At 42.9% G+C, this 21138-nt stretch overlaps 1 protein-coding gene across 5 annotated transcripts; it reads right to left on the reverse strand.

The window, feature by feature from the left end:
- Window positions 1-699: 699 nt before the first annotated feature.
- On the reverse strand, window positions 700-21137 carry KLHL42 (kelch like family member 42). Of its 5 annotated transcripts, none has more exons than XR_003519783.2 (4): window positions 20114-21137; window positions 10455-10648; window positions 5485-6038; window positions 700-2313 (listed from the first exon to the last, which is right to left on the reverse strand). XR_003519783.2 is itself a non-coding variant. In XM_027592940.2 (3 exons), the coding sequence occupies exons 1-3, from the start codon at window positions 20983-20985 to the stop codon at window positions 5587-5589; spliced, it is 1518 nt and encodes a 505-aa protein (XP_027448741.1). In that variant the 5' UTR covers window positions 20986-21137; the 3' UTR covers window positions 700-5586. The 5 variants fall into 5 exon arrangements, 1 of the variants encoding a protein (XP_027448741.1); XR_003519785.2 differs by having other exon boundaries at window positions 700-2089; window positions 5231-6038; XR_003519782.2 differs by having other exon boundaries at window positions 5231-6038.
- Between the last annotated feature and the right edge of the window lies 1 nt (window position 21138).

Here is a 21138-nt window from a genome sequence, read left to right on the forward strand (position 1 = left end):
GCACATGGGGCAATCAAAGGATGGAAGGGAATGGACATCCATGGGATGTCATCTAGTAACTGAACCCCATTTTGTGATGCTGCCCTGAACCCCAGCTACTCCCCCTACTCAAAAGAAGTTGTGGGGCATCTGGATGGCACAGTTGGTGAAGCCTCCTACTCTTGGGTTTGGCTCAGGTTGTGATCTCAGGGTCATGAGACCAAGCCCCACATCGGGCTCTGCACTACGCAGGGAGTCTGCTTGGGATTCTCTCTCCTCTGTCCCTCTCTTCCCCCTCCCCCACTCTCTCAAACAAATAAATAAATCTTAAAAAAAAAAAGGCAAGGAGTTGTGTGTTCCAGTTTTCCTGGAGTGAGGGGTGCTTAAAGGAAACAGTGGGAAACATTAGAAAACAGGGTGGAAGAGATCATGGTGGGCTGTAATTACTGAATGGCGGGATTGAGACTGCAGAATTCTAAGGATTCAGAGATCTTTGTCCCAGATCCCTCTCCTCCAAACCCTAAAGGCTCTGGCACCCTCTGCTACCCCATTTGGCCCATCTTCCCACAGGACTACCGCCTCTCTAGTTGGTTCCCAGATGCTAGTCCAGCCCTCCCAGTGAGTCAGGAGCCCCCCACCTGAGGGACCCATGTCCTCTCTGCTCTGGCACAGCCCTGACCACACAGCTGGTACATGGTACCTAACGGACAACAGTATGGATTGTTAAGATTTTGAACTATTTTATTTGAAGAGATTTTCTTCTATGGTTCTAGTTATAAACACAGAACAAATGCTATTTGAGTGAGTGCATCATAGGCATCATTGTATTTGAATGAATCATACCATAATGTTTACATTTTAAGCCACACTTGAAGACACAATACAACCTTTTTAACAAAGTGTCGGTCATAACAAAACATAATTGTTCATTCTACAGACTATCAAATTTCCTAAAATGACCACTAGATATGAAAACACTGTAGAGACATCTAAAGAACCCCCTAAGATTTTTCTTAGAAAAATGACACAATAATGCAAATTACATTTTCCTTTTCTTTACTAGTAATAAACTACGACATCCATTTGAGAAAGTACCAGCCAACACTACCAAAGTCATCTCAGTGGCCTTTTGCTCCTCAAAATTGACCATATTTTACATTTAATGTGTCCTAGAGGGATGGATAAAAATAGTTATGTCAGGTGCAGAAGTTAGCATTATGTCAACTGGTGGGTATTTTATATCGTGTTCCTAAATCAACACAAGAAAATGAAAAACAGCAAATATTCTTACATGAATGAAACATAAGAACAGGAAACCACCCTTTGATAGTGATCACACAGGCAACATCAACTGACTTTCAGTCAGGACTAGTGTCTTAATGACCATTTAGTAATGCTTTTTATGGAAGTGTTTTAAAGGCATAGGTACAAACACACACGTGAACAGCTCGCCTCTCCCCCAATACTCACTTCCCTGACTTTGCTCCTCCTTCTCACGGGATCAAGCTGCTGAGCCCTTAGCCAAATAGGCTGTGTGCCTAGTAATTATCTTTAAAGCAGATCACATATCATTTTTTTTGAAAGATGAAGTACAGAGAAGACTATGAAAAGTAGTGAGAAAAAAAGCATACCATTAAAACAGAAACATAGGCTGTGATGTTCAAATTTAGAGAAAAGCTGGTTCATTAGAATTGTTAGTAGATCATGAAGCAGTGGACAGATTGGGTCAGGACTGAAGAGACGGCCAGGCCAGAAAGCCCCAGTATGCCAAAGGTAGCATCTTTGAGGACATGGGTTATAATGATTACGGCAAACATTTTTACAAAGCTGTAAGCTCTTCCAGATCAGGGACATGGTTCATTTACGTCTATCTCCCTAGTTCTTAATATTGCCCTGCACACAACAGACTTTCGGTAAGTATTTCTGGGAACCAGGGAATGGAGCTGAATCAGCTCAGTGCTTTCAAAGCCATTCTGGGTGGTATCTACTCACCTAATTCATTCACTCTTCTGTCTAAGGCAGGATGAGAAAGAGACTTCATTCATCTCATTCTGATGGATGGGCAATGGATGCCCGGCAGCACTGATGACATGGACTGTGGGGCCAATTCCTAGCACAGAGGAAAGGAGTACTACTCATTCATGATGCCACCATCAGAGAATGGTGGCACACATGTTACATATTCCCCAGGCCTGGTCTAGGAAAAAGGCATCCCGACAACTCACCCATATTCCCTTCCTGTCACTATGCTGCCTCACGAGTGCTCTGCATTAAGCCACTGCTCATTAGATGTTGGTTGATCAAGAAGGCCAAGGGCCTTTCCACTCGATTTACCTGTGTGGCCAAACAGGTATGGTCATGACTTTACCTGGAAATCTGAAAACATGGTATTTACAATGCTCATTAAGTAAATCGTTACTGAAAGAAAACAAGCATTTCCTTCTAATTCCCTTCGGAGAGAAAGGGCTTTGTCCATCTCAGTACAACTTTAATTGACATCATTGACATCTAAGGCATTTGCAATTACTTGGGATTTTGGTTCAAAAAAACATGGCCAAGATCAATTCTCTTTGGCATTCATGCTTAATCTATTTGTTTCTTAATAGAATCCATAACCTTCTCAGTACTTCATTGTTATGACTTAACTCACACTGTCGAAATAATCAACTCCTACACTTTCATCAGAAAAACTTTCAAGGATGCTAAGGGGAGAGGCCTCTGAAACCAAGGGTGTTAAGAAAGCCAGGAAGAATGACAGGGAGAACCAACCTCCCTCTACCAATCCACACTCAGGACTCACTCTGCCACTCAGACCATTCTTCGTAAAATAGGTTGCTTCTGGCAAGGTGGCTCCCCCTAGCAGGGGTCCTCCCACGAGCAGGGGTCCTCCCGTTAACTCCCCTCACCATAGTGAGAGATTGGCACTCCTCAGAAGCATGTCAGAAAAGAAGGATGAAGCATTTAGAGAAAGGAAGAAAACAGAGGGATAGTATCAAAGAGTACTATATTATACACCTGAAACTAATATAACATTGTATGTTAACTATACTGGAATTAAAATACACACTTAATTGGGGGAAAAAAAAAAAAAAAAGCAAAGTCCTGGGGGATGACAGGGGATTTTCAAAACAACATTCCCTCATTATAGGTAGAGTCTTCACTACAACATTGGCACCAACATGAGAACACAGCTAAATTAAAATTATCCTCAAAATGCCAACATAGCTGATGTGCACAGCAGGAAGGATGATGACCCAAATCCACAGATCTGTTCCTATTGCACATTCCGCCTTGCCCAAGTACTGCTGGCAGTCCAGAGTAACAAAAACTTTGTTAGAAGTCTGTGTATCTTAGAGATATAATATGCCAGGACGCGCGTGCATGCACACGCACACACACTCACACACACACAGATAATAAGCACATACACACACATCAAACCCGGTTTATAAAAAGAGCTTTGTGGATCAGAGTATGCCTTCACTTGGTCCAAGAATCTAATTGTTGGCATGAGGAAAACAGACCCAAAGAATGTAATCAGGAAGAGAACTGGTAGGCAGCAACAATATTACATTTTATATGATGTGGTTATTTACAAGCTAAGGTCTAATTGTCCAGAACTAATTCAACTGGCTAGAATCTTCTGAATATACAAGGTTAAGCTTTAAAAAAAAGTTAAGATCTGTAGCAATAAAAGTTAACACTATCTAAAATAAATTAGATTTTTAAATATATGCAGTGAAATTATAGGTCACTGGAAATTCAATTCCATAATGAATATAAATTAATATAAATCTATTATTAAAGTACCATCCCCAAGAAGATTTCAGTTCAGAGTTTTTAAAAAAAAAAAAGGCTAAGTATTTGAGAATGAATGGTTATGGCTTAGAAACCCTTAAGTAGTGTAAGTAGAGTACTGATATGATTATTTGGTGACAAGATCCAAGAGCTGTCGCCAGGTGCACAATAAAGGCTTGCCTCAATTTACTTAATAGAAGTATTCCTGAAAAGTTGTGCAAATAGAATTTTTACAACCAGACCCTGAATTTCACTACTCGCAGGCCATGATTGTCAAGAAACCCTGTAGTGACCTTGTGAGAACCTGGGGAACTCCACTGAAGTGATCAACCCTCTGCACCACGTCTACGCAGCAAATGCCTACAGGAGGTACTGGATACTGTCTGCGGGACACACAGATTTGCCATGATCACTTTTTTTTGTTGTTGTTCTGCGGACGTTCTTAAAGTGAGGCTCACTGTAGCTGGAGTGTTAGAGCAGAAGGATGGACTCCAGCTCCCAGTTTCACTGATTCCATTACAAAAGATCAGAGAAGTTCAGAAAGAATAACATTTCTGTAAGTATACGTTTTTAAAGGGATGGAGCTAGGATTGGCAGAAGCTTTTTATTCATGTCAACTGACTTATTGACTACTGCTGGAACTGGGTTCCATCTGATTCAATGACCAAGACAAGTAGAGCACCTTACCAAATTTCAAAGATACCACCAGAGGCCATTCCTCTTCTAACGAGCTCCTTCCCTCTCCAGCACCAAAGTCCCACAGCTATCCTCACCTTCCCGCATAAAAGCAAAGCATGAATTAAAAGGCTAAGATTAAATTAGAAAGATGGCTGATCTAAAGGTGATAAAGTTATCTATTTTTACCTTATAAACAGAACTAAGTCAAATACATTCATTAAAAGTAACCTTAAAGGCAATTTTTGTTCTTATTTGGTCTTTCCTTCCCTTCTCATTTAAATCTAAGACTCGATTTAAAAAATATATATATATATATCTCCATCCTTCTAAACAATATATCCTCTTTTAAACAATACGGAATGCCCAGCAATGCAACTTATCTGACCACATAAATTTGCAGTCTGCCACCTAAATGAAATAAGAGGTTACATCTGTCTATTCAGTACACATAATTGCAAAAAAGTTTGGAAAAATAGCTGAGAATGTTTTTAAAAAAGGTTTTGGGAGGACTGGATTCTTGCAAGGACTCACTGTAGGGCTCCATCATTGTAAGTTTCCTGGAAAGCAGTGTGCAAATAAAATAATTAAACATAGAACCCTATTTTTAAACCACTGGAAGTATATGTGGGTATGAATAGGGGAGAAAAGGGGTGAATGACAGTGTTAATATAAATGTTTGTCAAGTAAATGAATAACAACAATAAAAATCTCTCCCTTAAGGTATTAATGATATTTCAAGTGACCTAAATAAAACGGATTTTAAAATGATCTTTACCGTTCACGTCAACTATTGACTTTGGCCCTTTACTAAAGCAGACACAGTGAATCTTCTTTTTGATGATTAGTTTCAGTCACTGGCCCAAGGGTACCATATTTGGAAGAAAATATTATCATGGATTTGCTCCCATCATTTAAAAATCAATAATTAAAAAAATAATAAAGTTGGTCTCTTTTCTCCACAAGTTTTCAAGTAATTAGTTCAAGTAAGCTTATTTACAGCTATTGTACATGTGACCTACTTCAACCCACGTTTTCCTTTTAGAAATCGGCCTCCCTGGAAATGGGACACTACATTTTTTTTTTCTTTTTCTGCCTTGAACCAGGTTTCTTTTAAATCCTAAGTCAGTTCAGTCATGTCTCTGCTTTATTGGGCAGATAAAGAGAGGAGACCAGCAAGTTGTGTCCAAAGGCTGGGAAACGCCTGAATGCTTCCCAACTGTCTGAGAAGATGTTGTACTTGAGGAAAACTCGATGTTCCAGGCTGGTGGACAGGGTCACGTCTCTGCTCATGATGTAGATGCCGTCGTTATGAAGCGCGCAAGTCAAGTTAAGACCTGATTTGGACGTGTTCTCTTTGAGGTAGAGCCACTGCCGCGTGACCGTGTTGTAGGACTGCACGGTGAGCATGTCCTCACTCTGGCTGCTCCTCCGGTTGGGCCCCAGTTCGTGCAGACAGCCGCCCACGATGTAGATGGTCTCCTCAACAGATACCATCTGCTGCTTACGAATGTGGACATCACAGGTTTCCAAGAGTGTCCAGATGTCGGCCGAGGGGCAGTACTGCAAAATGTTCATGTTGCGGTCTGAAAGGAAGAAAGAAGCCAAATGAGGACACGGCCACAAGGAATACCACTGCCCGTCTACGCTGTGATAAACATCTGCCCCCACCTGAATCTTCTGGTCACACAGAGGCAAAACTATTCCAGAGAAGCAGAGGTTGGGACAACAGTTTTCCAAATGGCTGGGAGGAGATCTGTTTAGAATCATCCCCCTTATCTGCATCAGGTGTGTCCCCTCCCTGGGAGGCCCTCGGAATCAAGAGGGCCAGGCCACGGTCCTCTGTGATTGGAGCATTTTAGAACCACCAGTCCAAGGGTAAAAGGAATCAGAGCCTTGGAAATCTCCTCAATAGCTCAGAATTACTGACTTCTTAATACAGATGACAGGCAGAGCCCCAAGGGGATCTACTCTTGACAACCAACTCTACTAAGTAAGACAAATGAGCCACGCAAGATCTTCAGGGGCTAGTCTAAAGGAAAGAACACACAATTCCAAGTCAGGAGAAACCCCAGAAAGTCTCACCTGTGGCCTTCAAGCCGTGGAATCACTTGGCAATTCCATGTCCCAACTCTAACAGCAGAGACATACTCACAAAGGCCCTTCCCTCACCCCCTCTCCCCGTGCCTGCTTCCCAAGAGATGGCTAGTTCTTGTGTGAATAAAATCAGAAAGTCGATCAAAGCCTCCTTTAACATTATCTTGAATTCATAGCTGCTTTAAGGAAAAATATTGCCTACCCTCATTTTGAAAAAACACTTGGGAAATTTAAAATATCTAGTTTCATTTTTCCTTTTTTAATTGTTCTTTTTTATCCTCTTCTCCTCTAGGAAAGAATAAGTGGCATATTTTAGCCTCAGCAGAAGAAAAAAATGCTCTGAGTTATCAGAAAGAATGAACTTTCTGTTTGTTGCTGTTGTTTAAACAAACAACAAAATCCATCAGCATAAGAGACAAAGTCAGCTTGGGAACAGACATGGAACTAAAGGGTACAACGCTTCCTCCTGACACAAAAGGACCCACCCGAAGTTAGCAAGGCTGAAGGAGCTCCACCACCACCTCTGGTACCAAGTCAAGAGGGCACAGAAAGAACAGAAAGGAGACTGAACCCTGTGTGTGCACATGTCCCCGTGCCTGTAGAAATTTCAGAATTGCTACAGCTTTAGGAAACTGTCCCTCTCTTTTCCACCCACACTAATACCTCCCTGTATTTCTTTTTATTGTAGCTATTGTAATAAAACTCATTCCGGAGACAGTCCAAGGGAGTTTGGTTCCAGCTGATCAAAAAGTGCTCCTTAGTAACCCGGCTTCCCACCGCACGAATAAAGGACTTATTCTAGTGAGACTTCCCTGTATTTCTCAGTTCCAGGTCTGAAGGTCTTCCCAGGTCTTCTGTAAATGTTTTCTCTCCTCACCCAATAAGGGCTCAGACCATGATGAGGTGGTTTGAGTTGGTGGAATAACCTTTTTGCTTTTACGTTGAGAGGTGATTCTGAACTTTAACAAATCACCCTTCTTCCCTTGAGTGGTTACTATTGCTTTCTATTGAATTTCTTTTAATTTCCTCGTGCCTACTATGGAATTAATATAATCAAACAGCTACCATAAAAATCGTGAAGCATTACTTCCTAAATTTTTAAAAGTCTACCTAACTTAAGAAGTCAGCAGGCCAAGAACCCAATTTGAGCCCTGCATTTTGTTTTATGACAATTATGATTCCTTATTTTAAATCCAGGTAACTATTAGAAAGTGCTGGGAAGATCCCACGCAGAAGAAGAGGGGTGTTTCAGAGTACAAGGAACTGTCCCGCCCTCTCATCTCAGAAAACCCATTTTCAACCCTTACACAAACATCCATCCATCCACATCACCCAACCATCCCATCACAGGTATTTGGCTTGGGGAATCCAGGGCAGGAATCACCATGGGTGGCCCAAGTGAAGAAGGTACATTAGTAGTGGCTTGAGAAACTAGAAAACACACAAGCAAGGGTTTTCCAGGTCAAATCTAAAGAACATTTGCTCAGCCAGGGTCATGGAAAAACTAGGAAATCTACCAGCAGAGTACTCCTTGGGTTACAGTGCTGCCTGTCAGTGCTTCCCAGCTCCTGGTCACAAGAGAAGCCAAGGGATATGTGTGCATTATGTCAGCCCACAGGGTGCATTCTGTGTTACAAAATCGAGGGAGGAATCAGAATTCTTAGAAATGTTCAAAAGTAAATAACTGTATTTACTTTCCTAGGAGAAGAGGCACACAGACACACACAGAGGTACATATGCACACACAGGAATTCTCTGGGGGCTATGGTTTCATTAAGCACATGAAGTTGACCACTGTACCCAAACACCAAAGTTGCAGGTAAAAGAAATGGCTGCTAGATCTCTCTCTCTCTCTTTTTCAATTATTTGTCACCAAAAAAAGCTGGCAATTATCTTATCTTCAGTGGAGAGTCACTAGAGAGGGGCACTGGGAATAGCTCCACAGGGATGAAAACCTGAGGGTATTTAAAAAAAAAAAAGCTCACTGCTTCCCATGCACTCCTCTTGGTCACTGCCTCTCCTTAAATGCATAAACACAGCACCTGTACTGAGTTCAACAGTGGCCCCCCAAAAGATATATCTACCCCCTAACTCCAAAACCTTTGACTGTGACCTTACTTGGAAAAAGGGGCTTTGAAGATGACATGAAGTTAAGGATCTCAACATGAGATCACCCTAGATTACCCAGGTGGGCTCTAAAATCCAATGAGGAATGTGTCTTTATAAGAGACAGAAGCGGAAAAGACAGAGGAGAAGATGTGTGAAGATGGAGGCAGAGCCTGCAGTGATGCAGCCACCAGCCAAGGAGCACCTCGAGCCACCAAAGCTGGAAGAGGCAGGGAAGGATTGTCCCCCAGCGCCTTCAGATGGGATGTGACCTCCCACACCTTGATTTCAGACTTCTGGCTTCTAGAAATCTGAGAGAACACACTTATATTGTCTTAGGCCACCAAGCTGTAGTTGCTTGTTAAGTCGGCCACAGGAAGCTACACCACCACTCACCATCCTCTCCACCACAGCAATTGCTTAGAGATACTCTAAGAAGTGTTACTCAGAATCTTTTGCACACACAGTAAATTGGATGCTCATAAAACACTTGACATTTAACTTCTTCCTCTAACATAAATCCCCCGAACAAGACACCTTTGGGGAAAAGATTTTTTGGCACCTACACTCTATTAGCATGTGGATTTCTGTCCTTTACAAAGTTACATATCAGCATCCTTTCTCCATACTTATTGTCAGCGGGACAGTAGCTCTGTCCTCCCATGTTGTACCATAAAGGAGAGAGAGGTTATTTCACTATGTCAGATATAATGGTAACTCTACTACCTCAATGTGACTAAAAGTCCTAGGCATCCTGTTATACCTTTTCTATAAGTTCTGGGCATTTTACAGTCAGATAAACCAAATTAAGAAATAAATTTCTTTGGCCAAGGGGGATCTGGGTGGCTCAGTCAGTTCAGCGTCTGCCTTCGGCTCAGGTCATGGTCCCAGGATCCTGGGATCGAGCCCCGCATCGGGCTCCCTGCTCAGCGGGAAGCGGGCTTCTCCCTCTGCCACTCCCCCTGCTTGTGTTCCCTCTCTCGCTGGGTCTCTCTCTGTCAAATAAAAAAATAAAATCTTTTTTAAAAATTAAAAGAATAAATTTCTTTGTTTAAGAGGTAACTTGGACACAAGTGGGGGAGAGAGATAAAAGGAAAGACACACCTCTTCCTGGTGGCCCACCCCTGCCTCTCTCAACACAACCAAGCTGTTTATTATCACTATCATGTGAGATGCTTCCTACCAAGAACAGCAGTATAAAACCTACTGGAGAAACTTATCTCCAAATTATTAATACCAAATACCCACCAAAAAAAGTAGTTTAATACATAACACAACCGCCTCCCACCTCTGGTCAGGAAAGAATTCTCTTACATTCATGTCTCTTATAAACCTCTTAGGATATGTGTACAACAGCCTCGAGCTGAGTTTCTGGAAACTGTCTGATATGTTTGTGCTCAAGAAGGAAGAAAGTGAAAACAAAGATCCACGAGGATGTCCTGGCCCTACATTCCATAGTGTTAAATGTGTTTGGGAGAAGGATGGCAGTTACCCAATCAAGTCACAAGACAGCTGGTCACAAGGCTGCATTTCCAGAGCAGAAAGAAAATACATATTCTCTTCATAGCATCCTCTACTCCGTTCGATTTTCATGCTCACACAAAGGCATCAAAGGTCCCTCCTGTCCAAACCACCCCTGTAATACACAACTCTCTTCCTTCCAGATATGTAAATATCCAGTATATAATGTATGAAATTACAATATGTACACCAGAGTGTTTCCTTGGCACCCTCCTGCCCTTCCCCAGGCTGCTGAAGCTCACATAGAAAAGGATCACTTACTTGGCCCCTTCACTTACCTCTGGTGGTATATCCTCCAATGACGTAAATTTTTCCCTTACACTCACACGCGGAGAACTCAGCCAAAGGATTTGGTAAGGGTGCCACAAAATTCCAGGCATCCTGCTCGGGATTGTAACACTCAACATTAGAAACGGCCTGCCCACCAATGGCATAGAGTTTTGAGTTAACAGCCACAAGTTTGAAGTTAGACCTGAAAGGGAGATACAAAGGCCCAGAGAGTCAGTTTTTTTAACTTGACTTTTTCTTGACTTGACATTGACTTGACATTTCTGACTTGACAAGAAGGCAATGGCATGAACTGCTAAAGCAGATTGAGGAATGTGCTGGATATCTAAAGAAAATTAGCTCTCCAAGTTGGGTGCCATTCTGCCTGGGGACAGAGGAATGACCAAATGATATCTCAAATTTTACTCCTACCCTAGAATTCACAAGAATGATGCATTTTCCAAATTTTAGCAATTGGAGATAAGCAATTCAATATAACCAAGAGTAGTCTTGCTTAGCCTTATGCCAAGAACCAAAGATATTTTGTATATAGTAGGCTTAATATTTCTTTCAGCAGTGGGAGCAAGTGCAAAGGGAAGAATGCATAACCACCTCCCTCCCTTGTCTCTCTACTCAGAATGCTTCCCATTCTTCCTACCTAGTGGGTAGGCTCTGTGTTAGGTACACACTAGCACCTCCTACACAGACAGGCATATGCTAAGGGTGGTTGCCAAAGGGTAGTTCAAAGACCCCTTTACCACAAGCATACCAGGCAGATCACTTGCCCCCCGCCCTCCCCTACTCCATAGGAGGGCATCTTTATATTGTTTCACAACATGTAACATACGGCTACATAAGCACTGAACTAAACATATTTTGATCCAGCACTCTTAGGGTGTCTACACATGTTAACTCGACAAATACTTAAATCAACAAATGCTCATTTATCATAATGGAAAATAACTTTAGGGGGCCTGGGTGGCTCAGTCTGTTGAGCGTCTGCCTTCAGCTCAGGTCATGATCCCAGGGTTCTGGGATGGAGCCCCATGTTAGACTCCCTGCTTAGCGGGGAGTCTGCTTCTCCCCCTCCCTCCCGCTCATGCTCTCTTTTGCTATCTCTGTCTCTTTCAAAAAAATAAAGAAAATAATTTTAAAAAGAGAATACACTGGTTTTAAGCCCCATATTCAGTAATACAATTAAACACTGCTCATCAGCTTCAGATGCTAAAGTCTCATAACTTTTGAATTGAAAAGAAAAAATTAATTTGTTTCAATGTAGTGCACAGAGATTAATGGACTCCTTGAAGACTAGACAGGATACATGTTTAGGCCAGTCTCCCTGATCGGTGCAGCAGTCCCAAGTTTACAGGACTGTGAGCAGAGCACGATGCAACAGAAAGACCTGAAGCAGCTCTCTGACCCTAGCCCAAACACCCCCACTTTGCCATCGCTGGTATGGGGATAACCATCACAGGATGGTCAAGACAACTACAGCCAACAGTTTATGAGTAAGTACTACACTGAGCTAAGATACTATCAAGATAATTTCTGAGTTTTCTAGTATTTGAAATAAAGAAAGTAGACCAGGTAAATTTTAGAGACCACGTCCACTGCCAACACAACAATGTCTTCAAAAGTAACAATACCCTAAGAAAGAATGGGGGTAGAGGCCACATATGCACTTAAGAGGGTAGATAAGGAAGAAACAGGGAATGAGTCGTCCATGTGTGATCTCCTGACAGGTGTGTCTAATCAACACTGATGCACAGGGACGTAGGACATGCTGGGAATAGCCAGCTACGAAAACAGTAAGATGTTTTCAAGGGTGCCCGTAATGTGTACATTTAAATGAGTCTCAGTTTTGTTTTGTTTTTCCAATCAGAGAGTGAACAGAGCACTCTTCAACAAGAACCTCATATTGTCCATTAAACCTAGCCAGACATTCATATTTCATGCCAACAGACTTCGCTGGGGTGGCAGTTACTGGGGGGGTCTCTGCTTCATGTTGCTTACTTTTCCTGCTGCCAATGGTCCTTAAAATCTGACCATGGTGCCCTCTCTGTGTGTGCAAATTTGGGGGAACCAAAGGAAATAAAACTTACAAATAAGCACTAAATTTTACCAGCCCGCTATTTGTTTTTGCTCCCCAAAGGTACAGATAGTAAATTTTGTAAGATCAAAACAGTTTTTAATATTCATCCAGCATAATCATTTGTCCGAAGTAAACATGTAAGGGCTGAATGAATAGGCAGTTAAAAGTAAACAATTCCATCTCTCCAGAGCCCAGCATGCTCAAATTCACTTGAAGAGAAGAAGCTTTTTTCAATATTGAGTTGAAGATGAAATTGCCACCCCAAAACAGACCACTTAGTGAAGAGGCATACTACTAAGGATTATGAGCCCAGGCTTATACAGGGAAATCTCAGCCCCACTACCCAACTGTTATGTGACCTTGGACAAGTCACTGAATCTCAGTTCATCTGAGGCTAAGTTTCCCGCTCTGTGAAGTGGGGAAAAGCACATATCACACAGAGTAAGAGTTGAAAAGGGGAACACTTGCAGAAAGGGGTCACGAGAGGGAATGCTTTTCTGTATGTCATAAGCCTAAGTTTCTTAACTCTGAGTCTGTCTCATTTGTTAACTGCAACAGTCACTGGCTAGAATGTGTTCTAGAATTACATACGAAGTGCTCTCTCATCCATCAATTCTCACCATGTAGCACCTCATTTCCTACTCTCTGAACTCTTTCACTCTTCACCTCCTGAATGGTGAACGTATCAATCCAAGCTATTGATTTTTTTAAAAAAATTATCATCTCTAGTGTTTTCTTGATATTGATCCCTGACATAATACCCTCAGGAGGGTAAAAAGAATTTTTAAACCAAATAATGATGTGTTGTAGCTATATCCTTGACTTACAGTAAATAGAAATAAAAGTGAGGGGGGAAAAAAGATGCTGATTTAATTACTACTTCACTCCGAGGAAATAAAGAGCTCAGTAAATCCTTAAAAACCAAGTGACATGAAACATGCTGAGCACTGGTACACAGATTAAGCGTAGCTGTATACAATTGTAGGGTGGCAGGTGACACAGAGGTCTGAGTGGCTTCAAGTGCTGACCCTATAACTGTGCAAGCTTATGAAACTGAGCCTCTGTTTCCCCTTTGGGGTGATGGAGCCAATAATACTTATCCCAAAGAGATGTTGTGTGCATGAAATAGGAAGTGACATCTAGAACAGCGTCTACAACCTGCAGCCCAGAGTAAGAGCTCAAGAAATAGAAACCATTGTTACAGCTTGCTACATAGAAAAGTTTGTTGCCATTAGAGTAAACATCAGAGAGAAATGGCAAGATCTTTTCTTACATCTTTTCTCAACCACTCAGAAAAGGCTGGTAAGGTCTGTGGAGCACGGGGGTCTTTGTGTCCCCTCCTTCCCCTTCTGCTGCCTACCTTCTGCCCCTTCCCTATGGATTAACCTCCCTTGGGGACCAGTAGGTTGCTACCTACTAGGTGTCTGAGAGACTAGAGCACACAAAGCAACTACTGGCCAAAATCAGAGACAGTGCGGTGGTAGTGTGGGGGGGGGAGCGGGGGGGGGCCGGTAATGAATAGACACATACTTTTCTTTCCTTCACACTATTCTCTGGCTCCACTGCAACCTTAACCAGAAAGGACAAAAATCTCTCATTCCATCTCTGCCAGGAGACTTGTTTAACTCTCTCCCGGCTTCGCTGTATTCACACACAGAACAATTGCAGAGCAAAAGTGCCGGGCAATCAGAGAGACGAGAGACGTCAGAAATGGAAAAATTAATGAACGGATTGCTGCAATAGTGGCCAGTTCCTGCAAGATATCACCAATTAAAGTGAGGAGGGAAGGCAAGCAATTTTGTGGGCACACAGGCTTCTACATGCGACGAGTTATGTCCTGACAACTCCCGAGATCAAATCCACATGCAGACCACTGGGCAGTGTTGCATCCCTGGACTTCAAAGCACCCTCTCAAAGACTGCTATGTGCTCATACTGCTATTTTCAAGTGTGCGGGCAGAACACTAATATCTCTTTCTTCCCTTCTTTCTTTTGGAGGGTGGGGGAGAGCATTATTGGTCATATAGCACCATTTTTCTCCAGGGTGCAAAGGGCTTTACAGCATCTCTCAATCCTAGTGTTCCAGCCTGTCCCTTACTATTTAAGATTCTGAGATCAGCACCCGATTCAGTCACTGGGGAATGTGGGCTGCTCTGCATTTGACCGCTTTGTCAAAGTAAAACAGTACAGGTACATCACAAAGGCAGTGAATCAAGGTAGATGTGAAATGCTGTGTAACCAGAGGCCCAAATCTGCTTTTCCTCAAGGTTCTAAGTCTCCTCTGGTGTTTCCAGAAACTGTGTTAGACACATTATCCGGGAACAATCCCATTCTAGGTTTCATTTTTACTTGTTTCATCATCTAAACTCAATTATAAACTCCTTGAGGACCGGAACCATGTTGTCTTTGTTGTTCACCCAATAGTGACTAGAAAGATGCTAGACATAAAGGCTGTGGTGAAGTTGAAACACACATAATGAAATTTTAAAAAGCAGCACAGCACCACAAAGTATTTGCACTCCACTTCCCTAAAGAAAATAATTTTTAAGAAAATTTTAAAAGTGCACATGAAGATGGTCACTGCCAGTTTATAAGCCAAATTGTAAATACTCTAAATGGTTATATCTATTCGATGGATATTTACATTTTGGTTACTCTACTTATTACACGCCTTAGCAATTTGGTTAACTTTCTATGCCTCAGTTTCTGATTCTGTAAAATGAGAACCTGCCTGATATAGTCTTTGTGAAGAATAAGTGAGATAATACATGCAAAGCAGTAAGAACAGTACCTAGTACAGAGTAAATGTTCAATTAAATGTTACCTATTATTTTTCAGCTATTCTAAATAACTATAATGACTGTTACAAGATAAAAATATTCACAATGTTACATTTTTAAAAATAAAATCATATATTCACTTTTATTACAATAATGTATGATATATTCCATAATTCAAAACAGTGATGCATTTTAAGCATCTATTATTTACTGGACACCATGTTAGCAATAGGAGTATACAGAAGCACTGAGTTGGACCTGATTGGAAGAGAGAGAAACAAACATAAGCAGAAAATTTCAATTCAAGGTGGAGAGTGTGCTAGAGAAGCACAGAATTTGAATATTTAGTCCAATTGAGAGTTCAGGAAGGGACTCCCAGTTGAGTTGACGTCAAATCTGAGTCAAAGTACGAGAGAGATAAAGAAGGTTACAAATTCCAATATGGCATCCAATTTTAAAATTTGGTGGGTAAAAATATCTGTGTAGAAAAAAAAAAAAGTAACTCTGGGGTGCCTGGCTGGCTCAGTCAGTGGAGCATGCAACTCTTAATCTCAGGGTTGTGAGTTCAAGCCCCACCCTGGGCCTAGAACCTACTTAAAAATAAATAAATAAACAAAAGTTATTTAAAAAAAAAAAGAAAAAGAAAATAACTAGAAAATACCTGAGAATAACTGCAATAAAAAATATACAGACTATAACAAAGATAATAAAATAAACTTTTCCTGAAGGACCAAAAGACCTAAATAAATGGGAAAACAAACCATTTTTCTAGCTGCAAAGTATTATGACACTATAAATCCTCCTCCAGTTTAATTGATAAATACAATGTAATCCCAATTAAAATTCCAACAGAACTTGACAAGCTGATTCTAAAGTTTTTTGGGTTTTTTTTTTTTTTTAAGATTTTATTTATTTGACAGAAAGAGACACAGCAAGAGAGGGAACACAAGCAGGGGGAGTGAGAGAGGGAGAATCAGGCTTCCCGCGGAGCAGGGAGCCCGATGCAGGGCTCGATCCCAGGACCCTGGGATCATGACCTGAGCCAAAGGCAGACGCTTAACAACTGAGCCACCCAGGGGCCCCAAGCTGATTCTAAAGTTTATCTGAAGGGGAAAATGTACAAAGAACAGCTAAGAGAATCAAAATAAAACAGAAAAAAAAAATGGGTCTCCGTTCCACGAGACAACAAAATAGCTTACCAAGCCACAATAATTTAAAAGTGTGCTATTGCTAAAGGAATGGCCAATCTGTCAATATGGAAACAGGAAAATTAGCATCTGATAACTGGTTGTACAAATCACAGTGAGGATTGAGGCCACCAGGACATTTAGAAAACATGTTATAACCTTACATTATACCTTACATAAAAATAAATCCCAAAACACATTCAGATATAAATGTAAAAAGGCAAAACCATAAAAGTAATATAGATTATAAGACAAATGAATATTTGTATATTCTTAACTTGTAGAAGCCTTTCCTGTGCAAGATTAAAATTAAAAGCTAACAGGATATACATGACAAATTTGACTCCAAAAACATTTAAATTTCTTCATGTAAGAATACATGATAACCCTGACGTCCAAAACTGGAGGTTCACAATGCCGGTGTTGTCCCACGATTTGTTCGGTCTGCAAGGTCTTTGTTATTGTTGATGTTGGTTTTTTCAATGCAGTAAGTTGCCAGCCTTTATAAATCAGGGCATCTGGCTGTCTGGCAATGCCCTTCCTCACTTCTAGGGGGCAGCAACGAGCTGTGGCTGAGAGAGGAGGGGCCCTCTTGTGGTGGGGGTGGTAGCTCTCTGGTTCATCATCACTCCAACCCACCCCTCTACTCATTGACTTCACCAGCCTGGTCACTTTAGGGATTTCATTTTTGAGGCCTTCCAGTAAAATAAAGGCAGGGGGGAAACAGTGCAACACTGCCTAAGAGACAAGAGATTAATTCTACATATGTAAATAGAATTTCTAAAAAAGAATATGAAAAAGATAAACCAATTTTCTTTTTCATCAGCAAAGGCCACTTATAAAATATATACAAAAAGGCCAAAAGACATCTGAGAGGAAAAATTTCTCTTCCAAGCAGAGTCACATCAGTGTTTGCCCATTGGATTGGTAAAAATAAAAAATGATGATAATATCTTGTCTTGGCAAGAGTACAGAAACTGGCAAGCTCAGACACTGTTGATAGGAGAGGAAATCTGAACAATGTTTTAATGGGCAATTTGGCAGGAGCTACCAAAATTTAAAATGTATATACACTTGGGCCCACCTATACAGGGATTCCAGGAATTTGCCATATAGGACTACTGATATATGCCTGCTAAGATAGGCACATATATGCCAAGACGTTCAATATGGCATTTTATTTTAAGATCTTATTTATTTGAGAGAGAGTGAGCGAGTGAGAGAGCATGAGTGGGGGGAGGGGCAGAGGGAAAGGGAGAAGCAGACTCCCTGCAGAGCAGGGAGCCTGACACAGGACTCGATCCCAGGACCCAGGGATCATGACCTGAGCCAACAGCAGATGCTTAACCGACTGAGCCACCCAGGAATCCCAATATAGCATTGTTAATAATGGCAAATAGGAGCAACTTAAATGTTTATGAATAAGGGAGGGGCTGATTACATTATGGTACAGCCATAGGCTGGAATACTATACAGCTCTTAATAAGAGTGAGACGGTTCTACATTTGTTGATATAGAAAAAACTCTCCAAGTGGAAACATTAATGGTCATAATAATCAGCACAGTCTAATCAACTCTAAGGTAAAAATACATATAAGATGCATACACACCCCTACATGTACATGCATACGTACATTTTTCCCAGCTAACAATTATCAACATACTTATGTTTATATAAGTGCACATTTACAACATATATTTACAAATGTATAATATATAAATATATATCAATAGACACACATATCTTTTACTCTGTGGTTTTTCATGTCATTCGCAATTTTTCTAAGCATGTATTCATGCATTACTTGGATACCTTTTTTTTCCCCCGAGGACAGAAAGGATATTCCTATATAGAAAAAGAAAAAAGAAAAAAAGACTACCAAGGCTTTGTAAAGAAAGGAAAGGGGACACCTGGGTGGCTCAGTTGGTTAAGCATCTGACTCTTGATTTTGGCTCAGGTCATGATGTGTCGCGTCATGAGATGGAGCCCCGCAACAGGCTCTGTGCTGGACATGGAGCCTGCTTAAGATTCTCTCTTGATCTCTCCCTCTGCCCCTCCCTCCTTCTCTAAAAAGGAAAAAAAAAAAAAGAATTCTGTGAGGTGTTAGAGTTCAAGCTGGATGGGGGGCGGGGAGAGCCTATTGAGCACCAGTTGATACAGCTGGAGACATGTGTGTAGAGGTGACAACCTGTTGGGCCGTCCACCCCCAATCTGAGTGCCATCCATAACCACTGAATGGTCTTTGTTACTTCAATTAAAGCTCTTAGAACTTGCTTTAAAAATAACACTTCTGATGCCAAATCTTAAACACAGTATCATCTCAGTGGTATAAATAATACACTAAAAAGGGCTTGGAAGAAAACATGCCAACCTGCACACGGCATTGCCTCTGTGAGGGAGGGAGTAGGAGTGATAGTCTGTTTCTTGATTCTTTTCCATTTTTCCACTTTTCTAGAATAATTATGTATCATTTTCATCATCAGAAAAAAAAAAGAACACTTTCCTGAAGGAATTTTATGTTATCGTAGAAATAAGGCCACTGTTCCCCCCTGGCCTCGGGTACCCGTAAGTCAAGTAAGTATGTGTAACGGTCTTCCTATTCCTGTTACGACCTTCTTTGCCTGGTGGTGAGTCCCCCAACTACTTGCTCCACACTTCAGAGTAGGGCCCATGTGGGGGTTGAGATGGATACAAGTGGACCAGGAGAAAGAGCAGTCTTGTCCTTCTGTGGGTCACACTGATTCTTCTCCCGACTTGGGTGTGAATGGCTCCGGGCCGTCTTGAGTCCTACCACCTTTCTTTCCTACCATCTCTCCCTGTATCTGCTCTGCTCTTCCCCTTCCTTTTCCTTTCCTAGCTCCATTCCCTACTCTCCTTCCCCCTTTTCCTGTCTTCAAGTCACCCAAGGGCATGTTGGGAGGGATCTGAGGATGGGAAGGGAGAAGTCTGGGTGGACTGAAATGTTCTAATTCTGTAGGTGACCACTGCCAGGCTCAAATTTTGGATCAATGACGAAACTGGGAAGGAAGGGAGATGCAAAAGAGAGGACACAAAATAAGAAAGGCAATCCGATGTACAACTCTAATGGTTATCTCCTGAGCACAGATTGGGGCCCCAGTGTGGAAAGCTTCAAAGTCAATAACAACAACAAAATCTTCCCAAGACAACATTACAGGTCACCGCCCAGTGTGTCACTGTAATGAGGATTAGAGCCTAAAAAATAAAAAAGGTAAAAATGAAAGCAAACTTTAAAAAAAGTTTTCTTTTAACGTATCCTTTTAGGAAACCACAGACATCTTTTTTTTCCCCCACTGGGAGAGAGGCAAAATAAAATAAAATAATAAATAAAATAAAATAAAAGGCAGTTTGCCTCAAAGCACAATACCTGCAAGGAGACTACTCAGCTAGCTGACCTCACAGGGACCACTTCTTCCTCGCAAGTTCTCAGTTCCTTGGGACCTTTGCCAGAGTCAAGGCCAGCGACACTCCTGAAGATGTCATTCCCACCTCAGCACAACCTCCTGCGACTGCCCAGTAAGCATCAGGGGAATGAACTAATGAGCAAGTGAATGAATGGGAACGGGAAAGAAGCAGCACGGCTGGGTGCTTACCTCTTCTGGTTCATGGAGGCCACCTGGAGCCACTCGTTGGTGCTGGGGTTGTAGGAGTGCGCAGCCGAGATCTCCTGGCTAGTGATCCTATACCCGCCCACTATGAAGAGGTAGTTGTCCAGGATGGCAGACCCGTAACCCCTGACGTTCACCAGGTCGGGAGGAAGGTTGTTGGCCAGCGGAAACCAACGTTCAGTCATCTCCTCATACCTGAGCATGGACGGGGGCTCCCCTTGGTAGGGGTGAGGGGCCAGGGGCCCCCCCAAGAAATCCCCCAGGGCTACGAGGACGGGAGTCCCGGTCATCCGGGCCTCTCTCAGCCTCTGCTTCAGGCTGACATCCCCGGGGGCTTGAGGAGGAGCCCCCAGGAGGTGGAACTGGGGCTTGCACAGCACCTCGTGGAAGTGGACCACCATGAAGCGCAGGCAGGCCTCCTGCAGGTCGGGCAGCCCGTACACCTGCGCCAGGCGGTACAGCTCCAGGCAGTTGGTGAGCCGCACCTGGGACAGCAGCAGCTGCAGCAGAGACGTGACCTGAAGGAAGGAGGCCGCTTCCACCAGCTCCGCCAGCAGGCTCACCTCGTCCATCTCCTCTTCCTCCTCCACCCCACCGCCCTTCTCCGCCCGCGGGCCCAGGAGCCAGCCTTCGCGGGCCCCGCCGGCGTTGATGAAGTCCAGCACCAGGCGCAGGCCCGGGGCGCTGAGGCCGCGCAGCTGCTGCACCTCGGGGCCGCCGGCCTCCTGGCTCAGGGCCTCGCGCATGCCGGAGCGGTAGAGGGCGCGGAAGTAGTCGCTCTGTTCGATAAGCTTCCTCTTGCTCACCGGGTAGCAGCGGTCCTCCAGGCGGATCTGCACCATCTCCTCGGCCGACATGGCTGGGGGGCCGGGGGCCGCGGGGGTGCCCGCCAGCTCTGCGCGCTCGCCTCCCCGCCCCCACGCGCTCGCCGGGTTCCGGGTTGGGCGCGCCGAGGGATGGCGCCGCCGAGAAGGAGGGAGGCGACGGGCCGCCGCCCGCTCCCGCGTTCG

This window comes from Zalophus californianus, chromosome 9 (assembly GCF_009762305.2).
Source record: "Zalophus californianus isolate mZalCal1 chromosome 9, mZalCal1.pri.v2, whole genome shotgun sequence".
Classification (NCBI taxonomy): Eukaryota; Metazoa; Chordata; class Mammalia; order Carnivora; family Otariidae; genus Zalophus; species Zalophus californianus.

Excerpts from the sequence above, each read along its gene's own strand:
- KLHL42 (XM_027592940.2), bottom strand. The coding sequence starts at position 20,985 with ATGTCGGCCGAGGAGATGGTGCAGATCCGCCTGGAGGACCGCTGCTAC. Across the intron at positions 10,649-20,113 it reads GCCTCCATGAACCAGAAGAG|GTCTAACTTCAAACTTGTGG; the intron begins GTAAGCACCCAG and ends TCTCCCTTTCAG. Across the intron at positions 6,039-10,454 it reads TGGAGGATATACCACCAGAG|ACCGCAACATGAACATTTTG; the intron begins GTAAGTGAAGGG and ends TCTTCCTTTCAG.